The sequence below is a fragment of the Hemiscyllium ocellatum genome, chromosome 3 (assembly GCF_020745735.1).
Source record: "Hemiscyllium ocellatum isolate sHemOce1 chromosome 3, sHemOce1.pat.X.cur, whole genome shotgun sequence".
NCBI lineage: Eukaryota > Metazoa > Chordata > Chondrichthyes > Orectolobiformes > Hemiscylliidae > Hemiscyllium > Hemiscyllium ocellatum.
In genome coordinates this window covers 5,680,490-5,700,477 of record NC_083403.1, presented here as the reverse complement: position 1 = coordinate 5,700,477, position 19,988 = coordinate 5,680,490, and the positions used below count along the sequence as shown (strand labels likewise).

The window sequence follows — 19,988 nt, the reverse complement described above, 5'->3', positions numbered from 1 at the left end:
CTTTATTTTGACATACAAAATATATAGTTTTGGAAATATGTTAGCACCAACTGCAACATTTTACTACCAATGAAATGACATTAGCACATTTTAAAAGAAACAGAAGATGGGCTGTAATTCACAAAATGATTGACCCCATAAGCTGTTTGAGGGTTAAATGAAATTTCTTCAAATTTAACATAGCTAATTAGCAGTAAGTAACTACAGTAAGTGACCTGAGCTAGCTTGCTTCTAAGAAATTGCTGCTTGCTTGTCCTAAAACCTGAAAGTAAAGGATTTAAGTATCTCCTACAGCATGAATGCTAATGAATTTTTTATTAGGTTTCTACCTCTGCCGTGCAGTTGTACTGTGCTTCTTACTTTGCTAATAAGCTGCTGTGAAAAAGTGCTTGCTTGAATGGCAATGAGATAATGCTCAGAATTACTAGGTTTTTTTTTCCTCCTGCTCAAGCAGTTATCACAGTTAATCAATCCTTTTCCTCAATACAAAAAGTTTACAAATATCGATGGTGCGGGTTGTTGCTCCTTCTGTTCATGAACCATAGATCCTCTAGAAATGACAGTTAAAAATCACAATGCCAGATTATAGTCCAAGAGGCTATAATCACTAGCTTTCTAAGTGCTGCTTCCTCCTTCAGGTGGTTGTGGAGCAGAATCATAAGAGACAGACTTTAGAGCAACAGGATTGCAGTGGAATGTAACATTAAACAAATTTAGCTCAAGTCTTTCATCTTTTAGAATGACCATGTTTTGGTTCCTTCATATATAAGTCCCAGATCTTTTTAAAAGTTAGCTTTTAACAATAGATGTCATCTTAGCTGAGATAATGCATTGAAGGTGTGAAGTTAAAGTCTGACTGTGTCCCAATATTAGGTCAGAATGATTCTATTTCTAAAGTGGGAGTTACAGAATTTTACATGGATTTGAGCAAAATAAAATATAATTCTGCAAGTCCAAATTCACCCCACAAACATTTCGTGCGCAAGTCTGTACAAGCCAAAAACTTTCCCACGCCTCCACTTCTTGCCTTTAAACTGCCGAACCTTAAAACAGATCATTGTTCGCAGCAAACTGTATGGTGTTCAGGACACCACCCACCATGTAAGCAGCAGGTAGTCATGTGACTTGGCCAACATTGTCCATCTCATAGATAGGCAAGAATCCCTGAGGCATGGGACATTGGTGAGACTGAGCAGAGACTACAGCAGCTGATGAATGGACACTGGACAACAATCACCAGCCAGGAGTGTTCTCTTCCAGTCGGGGAACACTTTCACAATGGGACATTCAGTCTCAGACCTTCGGGTGACCATCCTCCAAAGTATACTTCAGGGCAGGCAACAACGCAAAGTGACTGAGCAGAGGTCGATAACCAAACTTGGTAACCATGGGAGAATGGCCTCAACTGGGACCTTGGGTATATGTCACACTACAGGTGACCCCACTACACTATATAGACATGCAGACCCTCTCTCAAACATAAGCTCACTCTCTCATATGCTCTCACACACTGCAGACTTGTACCTCATGACACTCACACAAACACACACATGCAAGTTTTTGGGGTGAATTTGAACTTGCAGAACTTGCTCAAAAACTGCATAAATTCATGTAAGATTCTGTAACTCTCACTTTAGAAATAGAATCAGTCTGACCTAACATTGAGAGACAGAAAAACTTCACACCTTCAATGCATCATCTCAGCTAAGATGACATCTACTGTTAAAAGCTGAAAATGTGTTGCTGGAAAAGTGCAGGTCAGGCAGCATCCAAGGAACAGGAAATTCGACGTTTCGGGTATCAGCCCTTCGAATTTCCTGTTCCTTGGATGCTGCCTGACCTGCTGCGCTTTTCCAGCAACACATTTTCAGCTCTGATCTCCAGCATCAGCAGACCTCACTTTCTCATCTACTGTTAAAAGCTTAGAATGTAACTTTTAAAGAATTTCTGGGATTTACATATGAAGGAACTGAAACTAACATGGTCATTCTAAAAGATAAAAGACTTAGGCTAAATTTGTTTAATATTGCATTCCATGACACTGCAATCCTGTTGCTATAAAGATTCTGCTCCATAATCACTTGAAACAGCAGCACTTCGAAAGCTAGTAATTCCAAATAAACCTGTTGGACTATAACCTGGTAGTCGTGAGTATGGTGCTGGAAAAGTATAGCAGGTCAGGCAGCATTTGAGGAGCAGGAGAATCGATGTTTTGGGCATAAGGCTACACACACGAATCTGAGCTCCAGCAACTGCAGTTTTCTCTCTCTCCTATAACCTGGTATTGGGTGGACTTTTACTTTGCCCACCCCAATCCAATATCATCACCTCCAAATCTAGAAATGACCTCAACTCTGTGTGTCTGCCTTGCTCCGCATTTAAACATGACATTATTTTCCGCTGATATACTGACAATTCCTAAGCAAGAGGGCGCACTATATGAAAGAGTTACATAGAAAGCTGAATAGTTCCCTGAGAAATATTCCCTTTATGAACTTTGGCATTTTTTAGAGATGCATTTTTCAAAGCTGCTTGAAAGTTAATACTGCGAACCATGTGAATCTCAATACAAATGATCAGTCACCAAGAATTAACAGATAAACTGCCTATGGGGTGCAACAGCCAAACTCCGTCGTTTCCTCAACCATAATACAGAGAGCACTCAGGTTGCCAGTCAATAGAGGAAACAGGAATCTTTGTTTACTGTCTTAATAACCGAAGTTAACTTGAGCCCTGGCTTTGCTAAATAGGTGGATTTTTTAACTATTGAGAATTCGAGGCCTGGGCAGATCATCCACAACCTTAGTTGAATGGTGAGGCAAGCTATGAAAGTCTTATTATCTACACCAGCCCCTGCTTCTAACATATGTTCTGAGGATTTAATTTCATCTAAATTTACACGAGGTAGTGATTACAGTCCGCTCAATTACCATGAACTGTGTTTTAATTACTATCAACTAAATATTTAAATCAAGAGAAAGTGTTTCAGGACTAGGCTTTGTATTATAGCACAAAGCACTTTTCAGCAAGTAAAAATTTGTTTTTCATGTGAATTGGTCAAAAGGATGCATGCTTGCGTGTGTAACATTAACTTTGAATCAGAAATCTTTACACAAGCTGCTCTCCCAGTAGGATACACCAACCCATGCCTCTTCCAGCCAGCCAGAGAGTCACCAACAACCTCCACAGGCAGAATGCACTGCCAACTATTAAAACGGGCAATCATGATAGAAAATATTTATAATCCCTTTTCACAACGTTCAATGAGATTAATCTCATAACTGGAAAATTTTACCAACTCGCTTATTATGTGGTAACCAGTTACAATAACTTACATGTCTTAAACATTCCTAAATCAAGCAGTGGGAGCCATCGACTGGTAAACACAATTCTGCTTGGAAGTAAAGGAAGCATTGTCAATCCCCACAAAATGGCAAGGGATTTGCAGAAGTTCTAAACATGTTCCTCACACGAAGATTTCAGGTTTCATTTTTACATTTTATTTCTTGCATATTCTACAGCCAGTTTTACAATTTCTTCCAGGTTGGAGCTGCTTCCCATTCCCTTAGCGACAACTTTAGAACCTCCAGCATTCCCTCCCATCTGTCCACAGACAGCAAGAGCCCAATCTGATGCAGAGAGGCTGGTGACTGAGTCCTAACAAAAAAAAAAGCACATGGCGGGTGGGAGTAAGAAAGAAAGGTAATGGAGAGATGGGATAGCTGAGAATTTTAAAAATTGATTTATTGAAGAGCATTTATTGCCCATTCTGAATTGTGCTGAAGAAGATGGGAAATCTGTTATTTTGAACCATTGCAGCCCATTTGGTACACCCACAATAAAAGGTGGGAGATTCAGGATTTTGACTGAAGCAGCAGTGGCTCATTTCCAAGTCAAAGATGTGAATTTCTTGAAGAGAAACTTAAGACGGTGATGTTCCCATGACTTTGCTGCTGTTGTATACCAATTTGGACACTTTTGGCAGGGTCGAGGGTGGCCTCTCAGGAGAAAGCAACACAATTGACACTCTTGTACAGCAGGGAGGGTCAAAACATAGGTGAACAGCAGTGATAAGGCGACTCTATAGTCAAGGGCACAGATAGGCATTGCTATGGTGGCATGAGACCCCATGATGGTTGCTGCCTCCCTGGTGCAAGGGTCAAGGATGCCTCTTAGTGGGCACAGGAGATGCTGAAAGATAAGAGTGAGCAGCTCGAGGTCATGGTCCATATTGGTACTAATAACATAGATAAAAGGGTACGGTCCTACAAGGGGAATTTAGGGAATTAGGCAGAAAGTTGAAATGTGGACCTTCTAGGGTTGTAATTTTAGGATTACTCCCTGTACCATGTGCAAATGAGACCAGAAATAGGAAGATAATACCACTGAATACATGCCTAAAGAGCTGGTGGAGGGGGGAGAACTTCAAATGTCTTCGATCACCGGGATCTCCTCTATGACAGGAGTGACCTGTAGAAGGACAGTTTGTGGCTAAACTGGAGGGGTACCAATATCCTTGTAGGGAAGTTTGTTAGTGCATTTCAAGATGATTTTAATTTGTTTGGCAGTGGTTTGTGGGGATGCGGGGGAGTGGGAACGGGGTGGAGATACAGCAGGGATGTCAAAGCCCCAGTAATAGGTCAGCATGTGCAGTGATTGAGAAGTAGAGGTTAAGTCAAGTAAGTCAAATAGGAAGAACAGACTGAACCAGGTTAATGGAACATAGTGGGACTGCCAGTCTGAAGTGTATTTATTTTAATGCAAAGGACCTCAATAGGTAAGGCAGATGAGCGTTGAACCTGAATTAGTAGATGGGGCTGTAATGCGGTAGCCATTATAGAAGCTTAGTTGAAAGAAGGATAGGCTCGGCAGCTCAAAGTTCCAGGGTTTACATGAGACAGGGAGGGAGTTGCATTGCTAATTAGGGAGAATGTCACACATATAATGAAAGAGGACACCATTCAGAGCTCATCTAGTGAGGTATTATGGGTACAGCTCAGGAATAAGAAAGGTGAAATCACTATGATGGGGTTATACTATTTGATTTGGATTATACGTAGTTGGTCTGATTAGTAAGTCTGCAGATGACAGAAATTAGAGGAGTTATGATTAGTGAGGAATGTTGTCAAAGGATAAGCAGGGAACAGATCACTTGTAAAGCTGGGCAGAGAAATGGCAGATGGAGTTTAATCCAGATAAGTGTGAGGTCTTGCATTTTCGGAGGTCAAATGCAAGAGGAAAGCATTTGGTAAACGCCAGGATAGTTAGGAGCATTGATTGAATGAGGAATCTTAGCCCACAGCTCCCGGACAGTGACCACTCAAACTGATTGGAAGGTAAAGGCGGTGTATGGCATGCTTTTATTGGAAGGGACATTGGGTACAAGAGTCAGGAAGCGATGCTGCAGCTCTATAAAAGTTTGGTTAGCCTGCATTTAGGGTATTGCACTCAATTCTGATCACCACACTACAGGAAGGATGTGCAGACTTTGGAGAGGATGCAGAAAAGGTTTACCAGGATTAGAGGGTATGAGCTATAAGGAGAGGCTGGACAGTCTAGGGTTATTTTCCCTGGAGTGGTGGAGGCTGAGGGCAGACCTAATAGGAACTTATACAATTGTGAGGGGGCAGTCAGGATCTTCTTCCCTTGAGTTGAAATATCTAACATTAGAGGGGATGCATTTAAGGTGAAAGGGGAGAAGTTCAAAGGAGTAGTAAGGGGAGTATGTTTTTTTTAAAAGACAGCAGTAGGTGCCTGGAATGCGCTGCCAGGAACAGTGGTGGATGCAGATACATAGGTACATTTAGGTAAGCACATGAACAAGAAAGGAATGGAGGGATATGGACCATGAGCAGGCAGAAGGCATTAGTTTAATTTGGTGTCATGTTCAGCACAACATCATGGGTGAAGGGCCTCTTCCTGTGCTGTACTGTTCTACATTCTCGTGATATACAGAGATATCTTGGAGCATAACTTTTCAGGTTGTTGAGTAAATGCCAGTGTTATAGCTATCTTGGAATAGTTTGGCCAGGGCCTGGCAAATCCTGGTGTAGCAGCCTTCAATACTATTGCAGGAATATTGTCAGGGCTCAGTCTTTAGTGTCCTGAGAATTTCTTGATTTGCCATGGGCTGAATCAAACTGGTTAAAGACTGGCATTGCTTGGTTTTTTTGAAATTCGTCTTTTCCAAACACCACTTTGTGTTGAAAGTTCTGAGCAGAATCTATCCCATTTAGTATGGCAGTAGCACCACACATGATGGAAGGTATCCACAAGGGTATGTGGGGATAGGGTGAGCAGAGGTGTTGAACTGAGGAAGGCCAAGGGATGGGAATGATCTGGTCATATTGAGAGAATTGCAACCCCTATCACCTGGGGAGGGAAACGTCCCGAGTGACAACAGGCAGTGGATGTGGTTTTCAGTGATTTTGACCAGTAAGGGGTTATCGCAGTGATGTCAGTTAGGGCAAGGGCTCCCCTTGTTCTGTCACTCACCTTTGAGACCTGACATGCACACAAGATCTTCCCAGAATCCAGCTGGCTTAGGAGCATCACAGACGAATGAGGCATCTTTTCAGAGACTTTATTCACCATTTTCATTAGAATCTGTAACCAACAGGGATTGACAAAGCAATCAGGAGCTGGTGGAGGGCAGCAAGAACTGCAATACGTGTGAGCAAACCGGATGGGTGTGAGGAGGGAGCTGGAGGCATGCAGCGAGACAGCTGGAAAGGACAGTAACTTACCGAGATCGACTGGACAGGAAAGACGTCTACAATCAATGCCTGGTCCAATCGATTCGCCAGGAAAAGTTGTACTTTCTCAGCTGCCTGAAAACAGTGAGTGCATGGTCAGTGTGAGACTGAGTAAAAAGTGAGGTCTGCAGATGCTGGAGATCAGAGCTGAAAATGTGTTGCTGGTTAAAGCGCAGCAGGTTAGGCAGCATCCAAGGAACAGGAAATTTGACGTTTCGGGCCAGAGCCCTTCATCAGGAATGAGGAGAGGGTGCCAGGCAGGCTAAGATAAAAGGTGGGAGGAGGGACTTGGGGGAGGGGCAGAGGAGATAACCTGGGGGGTGCAGTGAGAGAGAGACTCACTGAAATCCTTGTAGAGGGAGGAAGAGAGCTTCTTCAAGGAAGGCATCCTTGCAAGAGGATTCGCAGTAGGTTAAAATCTTCGAGTAAAAAGTGAGGTCTGCAGATGCTGGAGATCAGAACTTAAAAGGGCTCTGGCCCGAAACGTCGAATTTCCTGTTCCTTGGATGCTGCCTGACCTGCTGTGCTTTAACCAGCAACACATTTTCAGCTCAGTGTGAGACTGAGTCCAGAATGTGCCCATGTTTGAGACCCCACCCAATTCATACTCTGGACTTTTCCCCCTTTCCTCTTCCAGACATACCTCTCTGGTAGGGGCAGTGTAGAGGACCAGGCTGATGCTCTGGGAAGATGGGTTCAAATCTCACATAGCAACTCATGGATTTTAAAATCAGGTTAAAAAAAACCACCTGATTGGAAGTTAGTGTCATTACGGTGGCTCATGAAGCTATCATCATTGTAAAAAGCTGCCTGGTTCATTAATGTCCCTCAGAGAGGGAAATCCTTACCTCGCCTGGCCAATAGGTGACTCCAGACCCCCAGCCAAATGGATCTCTCAACTTCAGAGCAATAAGGAATGGGTAATAAATGCTGGCATAGTCATGTTTCATGGAGAGATCCCTCAAATAATCCTTTGGGCCTCCGCAGCAACATTCCACTCTGCACCCCCCAACCAGCTCAGGTACCTCTCTGCTCTCCAGTTTCCTAATAGCAGTGTTCACTGTTCGGTGAAGAGCTCGGAGTCTCTCCTGCAGTTGTCGGCGATCTCGATGCGGTATCACAGCTCCATCTACAACCTGAGAAGCCAAACTTTCCATTAGCACATTGCTGTCACCCCATGTTCATAGAAGCAATTCTAATTACTTCTATAAAGTCTACGCAATTAAGGGATCAACATTGCCACGAGGTCAGTGCTGAAGGAGTGCCGCATTGTCAGAGCGCCAGTAGCGAGGGATCGCTGCACTGTTGGACAGAGGGCCGCACTATTGGAGGGTCAGCGCTGTGGGAGTGCTGCACTATTGAAGGGTCAGAGCAGAAGGAATGCTGCACTGTCGGAGGATTAGTTTTTTTTAAGATTAGTTTCCCTGCAGTGTGGAAACAGGCCCTTTGGCCCAACAAGTCCACACCAACCCGCCGAAGAGTAACCCACCCAGTCCCATTTCCCACTGACTAGTAAGTGTTCCCCATACCTCCCCTCTTGGGTGGATGTAAAAGGTACTTACGTCTGTTAACTGACCGATTTCTTTAGACAGCCTTTGTGAATCCACCAGTGACTTCATTCCATTATTAAGTCGCACAGTCACAGAGTCAACTTGCTCAGCGAGAACCCGACCTACCTGTCGAGCCTGTGACACACAGAGGTAAATCAGTCGACTGTCTCAGCTCCTCCTTATACTTGTTCTCACCAAATATGTGCTCCTTAATCAAGCACCTTCCACCAGTTCAATCAACTCAAAATTACTGGAATCACAGTTATAGCATAGCAAACACAGCAACAATTTGCATACAGGATAAATAGCAATATATTAACGAACAGAAAACCCTTTTTTTAAAAAGGCCACTGGAAGAATAAATATTGACAAGTTTGGCAAGGACCAGCCCATAAGACCATAAGACATAGGAGTGGAAGTAAGGCCATTCGGCCCATTGAGTCCACTCCGCCATTCAATCATGGCTGATGGGCATTTCAACTCCACTTACCAGCGTTCTCCCCATGGCCCTTAATTCCTCGAGACAACAAGAATCTATCAATCTCGGCCTTGAAGACATTTAGCGTCCCGGCCTCCACTGCTCTCTGTGGCAATGAATTCCACAGGCCCACCACTCTCTGGCTGAAGAAATGTCTCCGCATTTCTGTTCTGAATTGACCCCCTCTAATTCTAAGGCTGTGTCCACGGGTCCTAGTCTCCTCGCCTAATGGAAACAATTTCCTAGCGTCCACCCTTTCCAAGCCATGTATTATCTTGTACGTCTCTATTAAGTCTCCTCTCAATCTTCTAAACTCCAACGAATACAATCCCAGGATCCTCAGCTGTTCCTCATATGTTAGACCTGCCATTCCAGGGATCATCCGTGTGAATCTCCGCTGGACACGTTCCAGTGCCATTCTGTCCTTCCTGAGGTGTGGGGACCAAAACTGGACACAGTACTCCAAATGGGGCCTAACCAAAGTCTCAGTAGCACATCTCTGTTTTTATATTCCAACCCTCTTGAGATAAGAGACAACATTGCATTCGCTTTCTTAATCACGGACTCAACCTGCATGTTTACCTTTAGAGAATCCTCGACTGGCACTCCCAGATCCCTTTGTACTTTGGCTTTACTAATTTTCTCACCATTTAGAAAGTAGTCTATGCTTTTATTCTTTTTGCCAAAGTGCAAGACCTCGCACTTGCTCACATTAAATTCCATCAGCCATTTCCTGGACCACTCTCCCAACCTGTCTAGGTCCTTCTGTAGCCTCCCCACTTCCTCAGTACTACCTGCCTGTCCACCTAACTTCGTATCATCAGAAGTTGTCTTTTTTGTATTCAGCCTTGGCAGACAGATATTGCTACACAATTGGGGCTTTCTTGACCTGAAGTACAGAGAGACCAATGAATTGTATAGCCAGGACTGCGGAAAGGTTATTAAACTCAGCAGGGGGAGGGGAGGGTTCATGAGAAACAAATTTAGAAACATAAAAAAAGGACAAGGCAATAGTGCAGGGTAGAGGTACACATGATGAAAACCAGCGGGTGACGAGTGGATACAGTGTACTAGCAAATATAATCAAGAATAAGGATAATTGCTTAAATAAAAATTGCTATTATTATTCTTTTATTCTGAATACATGGAGTATTCGTATAGTGGCAGATGAAATCTCAACATAAATTCATAAAAAATAAGTTTGAAATGATAGTAATGATTTGGAGGTGCCAGTGTTGACTGGGGTGTACAATGTCAAAAATCACAATACCAGGTTATTGTCCAACAGGTTTATCTGGAAGCACTAGCTTTCAGAGCACTGCTCCTTCATCAAATGGTTACGATGCAGGAGCAGGGCTCCGAAAGCTAGTGCTTCCAAATAAATCTGTTGGACTATAACGTGGTGTTGTGTGATTTTTAACTTTGAAATGACAGACATTGCAGAGATTGGGTTGCACAGTGAGAACTAGGTTGGAAACGGAATATTTGAAGTTATTTGACATGTCAAAACGATAAAAAGGAAGGAAGCGTATATGAGCAACAAAGAAATGAGGTCAGTACAATTATAACAAATTATCTTGATTCAGAAGATGGGTAAATGTAAGAAATAGATAAAGAAAAAAGTCACTTGCAAAATGTAAAGATCCCCAATAGGAGCTACACTGGAATGGAGCATAAATCAAGAAATTGTGGTATCTTGTAAGAAAAGGATGAAAATAAATATGGGACAATTTGAAAAAGTAAATTGGAAATTGCAGGGAGGAGGAGGAGGAGGAGGAATAAATAAATAGATGGAGATGGAGCAGAGAGAGAGAGAGAGAGAGCGCGCTGCCACAGAGAAAGAGAGCGCGCTGCCACAGAGAAAGAGAGCGCGCTGCCACAGAGAAAGAGAGCGCGCTGCCACAGAGAGAGAGAGAGAGCGCGCTGCCACAGAGAGAGAGAGAGAGCGCGCTGCCACAGAGAGAGAGAGAGAGCGCGCCACACAGAGAGAGAGAGAGAGCGCGCCACACAGAGAGAGAGAGAGAGCGCGCCACACAGAGAGAGAGAGAGAGCGCGCCACACAGAGAGAGAGAGAGAGCGCGCCACACAGAGAGAGAGAGAGAGCGCGCCACACAGAGAGAGAGAGAGCGCGCCACACAGAGAGAGAGAGAGAGCGCGCCACACAGAGAGAGAGAGAGAGCGCGCCACACAGAGAGAGAGAGAGAGCGCGCCACACAGAGAGAGAGAGAGAGAGCGCGCCACACAGAGAGAGAGAGAGAGAGCGCGCCACACAGAGAGAGAGAGAGAGCGCGCCACACAGAGAGAGAGAGAGCGCGCCACACAGAGAGAGAGAGCGCGCGCCACACAGAGAGAGAGAGAGCGCGCCACAGAGAGAGAGAGCGCCACACAGAGAGAGAGAGAGAGCGCGCCACACAGAGAGAGAGAGAGCGCGCCACACAGAGAGAGAGCGCGCCACACAGAGAGAGAGCGCGCCACACAGAGAGAGAGCGCGCCACACAGAGAGAGAGCGCGCCACACAGAGAGAGAGCGCGCCACACAGAGAGAGAGCGCGCCACACAGAGAGAGCGCGCCACACAGAGAGAGAGCGCGCCACACAGAGAGAGAGAGAGCGCGCCACACAGAGAGAGAGAGAGCGCGCCACACAGAGAGAGAGAGAGCGCGCCACACAGAGAGAGAGAGAGCGCGTGCCACACAGAGAGAGAGAGAGAGCGCGCCACACAGAGAGAGAGAGAGAGCGCGCCACACAGAGAGAGAGAGAGAGCGCGCCACACAGAGAGAGAGAGAGAGCGCGCCACACAGAGAGAGAGAGAGAGCGCGCCACACAGAGAGAGAGAGAGAGCGCGCCACACAGAGAGAGAGAGCGCGCGCCACACAGAGAGAGAGAGAGAGCGCGCCACACAGAGAGAGAGCGCGCCACACAGAGAGAGAGCGCGCCACACAGAGAGAGAGCGCGCCACACAGAGAGAGAGCGCGCCACACAGAGAGAGAGCGCGCCACACAGAGAGAGAGCGCGCCACACAGAGAGAGAGAGAGAGCGCGCCACAGAGAGAGAGAGAGAGAGAGCGCGCCACAGAGAGAGAGAGAGAGAGCGCGCCACACAGAGAGAGAGAGCGCGCGCCACAGAGAGAGAGAGCGCCACACAGAGAGAGAGAGCGCGCCACAGAGAGAGAGAGAGAGCGCGCCACACAGAGAGAGAGCGCGCCACACAGAGAGAGAGCGCGCCACACAGAGAGAGAGCGCGCCACACAGAGAGAGAGCGCGCCACACAGAGAGAGAGAGAGAGCGCGCCACACAGAGAGAGAGCGCGCCACACAGAGAGAGAGAGAGAGCGCGCCACACAGAGAGAGAGAGAGAGCGCGCCACAGAGAGAGAGAGCGCGCCACAGAGAGAGAGAGCGCCACACAGAGAGAGAGAGAGAGCGCGCCACACAGAGAGAGAGAGAGAGCGCGCCACACAGAGAGAGAGAGAGAGCGCGCCACACAGAGAGAGAGAGAGAGCGCGCCACACAGAGAGAGAGAGAGAGCGCGCCACACAGAGAGAGAGAGAGAGCGCGCCACACAGAGAGAGAGAGAGAGCGCGCCACACAGAGAGAGAGAGAGAGCGCGCCACACAGAGAGAGAGAGAGAGCGCGCCACACAGAGAGAGAGAGAGCGCGCCACACAGAGAGAGAGAGAGCGCGCGCCACAGAGAGAGAGAGCGCCACACAGAGAGAGAGAGAGAGCGCGCCACAGAGAGAGAGAGAGCGCGCCACACAGAGAGAGAGCGCGCCACACAGAGAGAGAGAGAGAGCGCGCCACACAGAGAGAGAGAGAGAGCGCGCCACACAGAGAGAGAGAGAGCGCGCCACACAGAGAGAGAGAGAGCGCGCCACACAGAGAGAGAGAGAGCGCGCGCCACAGAGAGAGAGCGCGCCACACAGAGAGAGAGCGCGCCACACAGAGAGAGAGCGCGCCACACAGAGAGAGAGCGCGCCACACAGAGAGAGAGCGCGCCACACAGAGAGAGAGCGGGCCACACAGAGAGAGAGCGGGCCACACAGAGAGAGAGCGCGCCACACAGAGAGAGAGCGCGCCACACAGAGAGAGAGCGCGCCACACAGAGAGAGAGCGCGCCACACAGAGAGAGAGCGCGCCACACAGAGAGAGAGCGCGCCACACAGAGAGAGAGCGCGCCACACAGAGAGAGAGCGCGCCACACAGAGAGAGAGCGCGCCACACAGAGAGAGAGCGCGCCACACAGAGAGAGAGCGCGCCACACAGAGAGAGAGCGCGCCACACAGAGAGAGAGAGAGCGCGCCACACAGAGAGAGAGAGAGCGCGCCACACAGAGAGAGAGAGAGCGCGCCACACAGAGAGAGAGAGAGCGCGTGCCACACAGAGAGAGAGAGAGCGCGTGCCACACAGAGAGAGAGAGAGAGCGCGTGCCACACAGAGAGAGAGAGAGAGAGCGCGTGCCACACAGAGAGAGAGAGAGCGCGTGCCACACAGAGAGAGAGAGAGAGAGAGCGCGTGCCACAGAGAGAGAGAGAGAGAGCGCGTGCCACACAGAGAGAGAGAGAGAGAGCGCGTGCCACACAGAGAGAGAGAGAGAGAGCGCGTGCCACAGAGAGAGAGAGAGAGAGCGCGTGCCACAGAGAGAGAGAGCGAGCGCGCCACACAGAGAGAGAGCGCGCCACACAGAGAGAGAGCGCGCCACACAGAGAGAGAGCGCGCCACACAGAGAGAGAGCGCGCCACACAGAGAGAGAGAGAGAGCGCGCCACACAGAGAGAGGGAGAACGCGCCACACAGAGAGAGAGCGCGCCACACAGAGAGAGAGCGCGTGCCACACAGAGAGAGAGAGAGCGCGTGCCACACAGAGAGAGAGAGAGAGCGCGTGCCACAGAGAGAGAGAGAGAGCGCGTGCCACACAGAGAGAGAGAGAGGGAGAACGCGCCACACAGAGAGAGAGCGCGCCACACAGAGAGAGAGAGAGAGCGCGCCACACAGAGAGAGAGAGAGAGAGCGCCACAGAGAGAGAGAGCGCCACACAGAGAGAGAGAGAGCGCGCCACACAGAGAGAGAGCGCGCCACACAGAGAGAGAGCGCGCCACACAGAGAGAGAGCGCGCCACACAGAGAGAGAGAGCGCGCCACACAGAGAGAGAGAGCGCGCCACACAGAGAGAGAGAGCGCGCCACACAGAGAGAGAGAGCGCGCCACACAGAGAGAGAGAGCGCGCCACACAGAGAGAGAGAGAGAGCGCGCCACACAGAGAGAGAGAGAGAGCGCGCCACACAGAGAGAGAGAGAGAGCGCGCCACACAGAGAGAGAGAGAGAGCGCGCCACACAGAGAGAGAGAGAGAGCGCGCCACACAGAGAGAGAGAGAGAGCGCCACACAGAGAGAGAGAGCGCCACACAGAGAGAGAGAGAGAGCGCGCCACAGAGAGAGAGAGAGAGAGCGCGCCACAGAGAGAGAGAGCGCCACACAGAGAGAGAGAGAGAGAGCGCGCCACACAGAGAGAGAGCGCGTGCCACACAGAGAGAGAGAGAGAGAGCGCGTGCCACAGAGAGAGAGAGAGAGAGCGCGTGCCACAGAGAGAGAGAGCGAGCGCGCCACACAGAGAGAGAGCGCGCCACACAGAGAGAGAGAGCGCGCCACACAGAGAGAGAGAGAGAGAGCGCGCCACACAGAGAGAGAGAGAGAGCGCGCCACACAGAGAGAGAGAGAGAGCGCGCCACACAGAGAGAGGGAGAACGCGCCACACAGAGAGAGAGCGCGCCACACAGAGAGAGAGCGCGTGCCACACAGAGAGAGAGAGAGCGCGTGCCACACAGAGAGAGAGAGAGGGAGAACGCGCCACACAGAGAGAGAGCGCGCCACACAGAGAGAGAGAGAGAGCGCGCCACACAGAGAGAGGGAGAACGCGCCACACAGAGAGAGAGCGCGCCACACAGAGAGAGAGCGCGTGCCACACAGAGAGAGAGAGAGAGCGCGCCACACAGAGAGAGGGAGAACGCGCCACACAGAGAGAGAGCGCGCCACACAGAGAGAGAGCGCGTGCCACACAGAGAGAGAGAGAGCGCGTGCCACACAGAGAGAGAGAGAGGGAGAACGCGCCACACAGAGAGAGAGCGCGCCACACAGAGAGAGAGAGAGAGAGCGCGCCACACAGAGAGAGAGAGAGAGCGCGCCACAGAGAGAGAGAGCGCCACACAGAGAGAGAGCGCGCCACACAGAGAGAGAGCGCGCCACACAGAGAGAGAGCGCGCCACACAGAGAGAGAGCGCGCCACACAGAGAGAGAGCGCGCCACACAGAGAGAGAGCGCGCCACACAGAGAGAGAGCGCGCCACACAGAGAGAGAGAGAGCGCGCCACACAGAGAGAGAGAGAGCGCGCCACACAGAGAGAGAGAGAGAGCGCGCCACACAGAGAGAGAGAGAGAGCGCGCCACACAGAGAGAGAGAGAGAACGCGCCACACAGAGAGAGAGAGAGAGCGCGCCACACAGAGAGAGAGAGAGAGCGCGCCACACAGAGAGAGAGAGAGAGCGCGCCACACAGAGAGAGAGAGAGCGCGCCACACAGAGAGAGAGAGAGAGCGCGCCACACAGAGAGAGAGAGAGAGCGCGCCACACAGAGAGAGAGAGCGCACGCCACACAGAGAGAGAGAGAGAGCGCCACACAGAGAGAGAGCGCCACACAGAGAGAGAGCGCGCCACACAGAGAGAGAGCGCGCCACACAGAGAGAGAGCGCGCCACACAGAGAGAGAGCGCGCCACACAGAGAGAGAGCGCGCCACACAGAGAGAGAGCGCGCCACACAGAGAGAGAGCGCGCCACACAGAGAGAGAGCGCGCCACACAGAGAGAGAGCGCGCCACACAGAGAGAGAGCGCGCCACACAGAGAGAGAGAGAGAGCGCGCCACACAGAGAGAGAGAGAGAGCGCGCCACAGAGAGAGAGAGAGAGAGAGCGCGCCACAGAGAGAGAGAGCGCCACACAGAGAGAGAGCGCGCCACACAGAGAGAGAGCGCGCCACACAGAGAGAGAGAGAGAGCGCGCCACACAGAGAGAGAGAGAGAGCGCGCCACACAGAGAGAGAGAGAGAGCGCGCCACACAGAGAGAGAGAGCGCGCCACACAGAGAGAGAGAGAGCGCGCCACACAGAGAGAGAGAGAGCGCGCGCCACAGAGAGAGAGAGCGCCACACAGAGAGAGAGCGCGCCACAGAGAGAGAGAGAGAGAGCGCGCCACACAGAGAGAGAGCGCGCCACACAGAGAGAGAGAGAGAGCGCGCCACAGAGAGAGAGAGCGCGCCACAGAGAGAGAGCGCGCCACAGAGAGAGAGAGCGCCACACAGAGAGAGAGCGCGCCACACAGAGAGAGAGAGAGCGCGCCACACAGAGAGAGAGAGAGCGCGCCACACAGAGAGAGAGAGAGAGCGCGCCACACAGAGAGAGAGAGAGAGCGCGCCACACAGAGAGAGAGAGAGCGCGCCACACAGAGAGAGAGAGAGCGCCACACAGAGAGAGAGAGAGCGCGCCACAGAGAGAGAGAGAGAGAGCGCGCCACACAGAGAGAGAGCGCGCCACACAGAGAGAGAGAGAGAGCGCGCCACAGAGAGAGAGAGCGCGCCACAGAGAGAGAGAGCGCCACACAGAGAGAGAGCGCGCCACACAGAGAGAGAGAGAGAGCGCGCCACACAGAGAGAGAGAGAGAGCGCGCCACACAGAGAGAGAGAGAGAGCGCGCCACACAGAGAGAGAGAGAGAGCGCGCCACACAGAGAGAGAGAGAGAGCGCGCCACACAGAGAGAGAGAGAGAGCGCGCCACACAGAGAGCGCGCCACAGAGAGAGAGCGCGCCACACAGAGAGAGAGAGAGAGCGCGCCACACAGAGAGAGAGAGAGAGAGCGCGCCACACAGAGAGAGAGAGCGCGCCACACAGAGAGAGAGAGCGCGCGCCACACAGAGAGAGAGAGCGCGCCACAGAGAGAGAGAGCGCCACACAGAGAGAGAGAGAGAGCGCGCCACACAGAGAGAGAGAGCGCGCCACACAGAGAGAGAGCGCGCCACACAGAGAGAGAGCGCGCCACACAGAGAGAGAGCGCGCCACACAGAGAGAGAGCGCGCCACACAGAGAGAGAGCGCGCCACACAGAGAGAGAGCGCGCCACACAGAGAGAGAGCGCGCCACACAGAGAGAGAGAGAGCGCGCCACACAGAGAGAGAGAGAGCGCGCCACACAGAGAGAGAGAGAGAGCGCGCCACACAGAGAGAGAGAGAGAGAGCGCGCCACACAGAGAGAGAGAGAGAGCGCGCCACACAGAGAGAGAGAGAGAGCGCGCCACACAGAGAGAGAGAGAGAGAGCGCGCCACACAGAGAGAGAGAGAGAGCGCGCCACACAGAGAGAGAGAGAGAGCGCGCCACACAGAGAGAGAGAGAGAGCGCGCCACACAGAGAGAGAGAGAGCGCGCCACACAGAGAGAGAGAGAGAGCGCGCCACACAGAGAGAGAGAGAGAGCGCGCCACACAGAGAGAGAGAGAGAGCGCGCCACACAGAGAGAGCGCGCGCCACACAGAGAGAGAGAGAGAGAGCGCGCCACACAGAGAGAGAGCGCGCCACACAGAGAGAGAGCGCGCCACACAGAGAGAGAGCGCGCCACACAGAGAGAGAGAGAGAGCGCGCCACACAGAGAGAGAGAGAGCGCGCCACAGAGAGAGAGAGAGAGAGAGCGCGCCACAGAGAGAGAGAGCGCCACACAGAGAGAGAGCGCGCCACACAGAGAGAGAGAGAGAGCGCGCCACACAGAGAGAGAGAGAGAGCGCGCCACACAGAGAGAGAGAGAGCGCGCCACACAGAGAGAGAGAGAGCGCGCGCCACAGAGAGAGAGAGCGCCACACAGAGAGAGAGAGAGAGCGCGCCACAGAGAGAGAGAGAGCGCGCCACACAGAGAGAGAGAGAGAGCGCGCCACACAGAGAGAGAGAGAGAGCGCGCCACAGAGAGAGAGAGCGCCACACAGAGAGAGAGCGCGCCACACAGAGAGAGAGAGAGAGCGCGCCACACAGAGAGAGAGAGAGAGCGCGCCACACAGAGAGAGAGAGAGAGCGCGCCACACAGAGAGAGAGAGAGAGCGCGCCACACAGAGAGAGAGAGAGAGCGCGCCACACAGAGAGAGAGAGAGAGCGCGCCACACAGAGAGAGAGAGAGAGCGCGCCACACAGAGAGAGAGAGAGAGCGCGCCACACAGAGAGAGAGAGAGAGCGCGCCACACAGAGAGAGAGAGAGAGCGCGCCACACAGAGAGAGAGAGAGAGCGCGCCACACAGAGAGAGAGAGAGCGCGCCACACAGAGAGAGAGAGAGCGCGCGCCACAGAGAGAGAGAGCGCCACACAGAGAGAGAGAGAGAGCGCGCCACAGAGAGAGAGCGAGAGCGCGCCACAGAGAGAGAGCGCGCCACACAGAGAGAGAGCGCGCCACACAGAGAGAGAGAGAGAGCGCCACACACAGAGAGAGAGAGAGCGCGCCACACAGAGAGAGAGAGAGCGCGCCACACAGAGAGAGAGCGCGCCACACAGAGAGAGAGCGCGCCACACAGAGAGAGAGCGCGCCACACAGAGAGAGAGCGCGCCACACAGAGAGAGAGCGCGCCACACAGAGAGAGAGCGCGCCACACAGAGAGAGAGCGCGCCACACAGAGAGAGAGCGCGCCACACAGAGAGAGAGCGCGCCACACAGAGAGAGAGCGCGCCACACAGAGAGAGAGCGCGCCACACAGAGAGAGAGAGAGCGCGCCACACAGAGAGAGAGAGAGCGCGCCACACAGAGAGAGAGAGAGCGCGCCACACAGAGAGAGAGAGAGCGCGTGCCACACAGAGAGAGAGAGAGCGCGTGCCACACAGAGAGAGAGAGAGAGCGCGTGCCACAGAGAGAGAGAGAGCGCGTGCCACACAGAGAGAGAGAGAGAGAGCGCGTGCCACACAGAGAGAGAGAGAGCGCGTGCCACACAGAGAGAGAGAGAGCGCGTGCCACACAGAGAGAGAGAGAGAGAGCGCGTGCCACAGAGAGAGAGAGAGAGAGCGCGTGCCACACAGAGAGAGAGAGAGAGAGCGCGTGCCACACAGAGAGAGAGAGAGAGAGCGCGTGCCACACAGAGAGAGAGAGAGAGAGCGCGTGCCACAGAGAGAGAGAGAGAGAGCGCGTGCCACAGAGAGAGAGAGCGAGCGCGCCACACAGAGAGAGAGCGCGCCACACAGAGAGAGAGCGCGCCACACAGAGAGAGAGCGCGCCACACAGAGAGAGAGCGCGCCACACAGAGAGAGAGAGAGAGCGCGCCACACAGAGAGAGAGAGAACGCGCCACACAGAGAGAGAGCGCGCCACACAGAGAGAGAGCGCGTGCCACACAGAGAGAGAGAGAGCGCGTGCCACACAGAGAGAGAGAGAGAGCGCGTGCCACACAGAGAGAGAGAGAGAGCGCGTGCCACAGAGAGAGAGAGAGAGCGCGTGCCACACAGAGAGAGAGAGGGAGAACGCGCCACACAGAGAGAGAGCGCGCCACACAGAGAGAGAGAGAGAGCGCGCCACAGAGAGAGAGAGCGCCACACAGAGAGAGAGAGAGAGCGCGCCACACAGAGAGAGAGCGCGCCACACAGAGAGAGAGCGCGCCACACAGAGAGAGAGAGCGCGCCACACAGAGAGAGAGAGCGCGCCACACAGAGAGAGAGAGCGCGCCACACAGAGAGAGAGAGCGCGCCACACAGAGAGAGAGAGAGAGCGCGCCACACAGAGAGAGAGAGAGCGCGCCACACAGAGAGAGAGAGAGCGCGCCACACAGAGAGAGAGAGAGAGCGCGCCACACAGAGAGAGAGAGAGCGCGCCACACAGAGAGAGAGAGCGCCACACAGAGAGAGAGAGAGAGCGCGCCACAGAGAGAGAGAGAGAGAGCGCGCCACACAGAGAGAGAGAGAGAGAGCGCGTGCCACAGAGAGAGAGAGCGAGCGCGCCACACAGAGAGAGAGCGCGCCACACAGAGAGAGAGCGCGCCACACAGAGAGAGAGCGCGCCACACAGAGAGAGAGCGCGCCACACAGAGAGAGAGAGAGAGCGCGCCACACAGAGAGAGGGAGAACGCGCCACACAGAGAGAGAGAGCGCGCCACACAGAGAGAGAGCGCGTGCCACACAGAGAGAGAGAGAGCGCGTGCCACACAGAGAGAGAGAGAGAGAG

The 19,988-nt window shown here is 52.3% G+C and overlaps 1 protein-coding gene across 2 annotated transcripts in view; it reads right to left on the bottom strand.

Moving 5' to 3' along the window:
* aars2 (alanyl-tRNA synthetase 2, mitochondrial (putative)) overlaps window positions 1–19,988 on the bottom strand; it is a 130,578-nt gene that overhangs the window by 2,977 nt on the left and 107,613 nt on the right. The window contains exons 18-22 of one of the 2 annotated variants that reach the window (XM_060847939.1): window positions 8,318–8,440; window positions 7,781–7,891; window positions 6,747–6,830; window positions 6,496–6,606; window positions 3,478–3,657 (exon numbers count right to left, since the gene is read on the bottom strand). In XM_060847939.1, the coding sequence (XP_060703922.1) occupies window positions 3,493–3,657; window positions 6,496–6,606; window positions 6,747–6,830; window positions 7,781–7,891; window positions 8,318–8,440 (594 nt within the window). In that variant the 3' untranslated portion in view covers window positions 3,478–3,492. Of the gene's footprint in view, window positions 1–3,477; window positions 3,658–6,495; window positions 6,607–6,746; window positions 6,831–7,780; window positions 7,892–8,317; window positions 8,441–19,988 lie in introns of those variants that run through there. The other variant, XM_060847947.1, reaches the window with a different exon arrangement.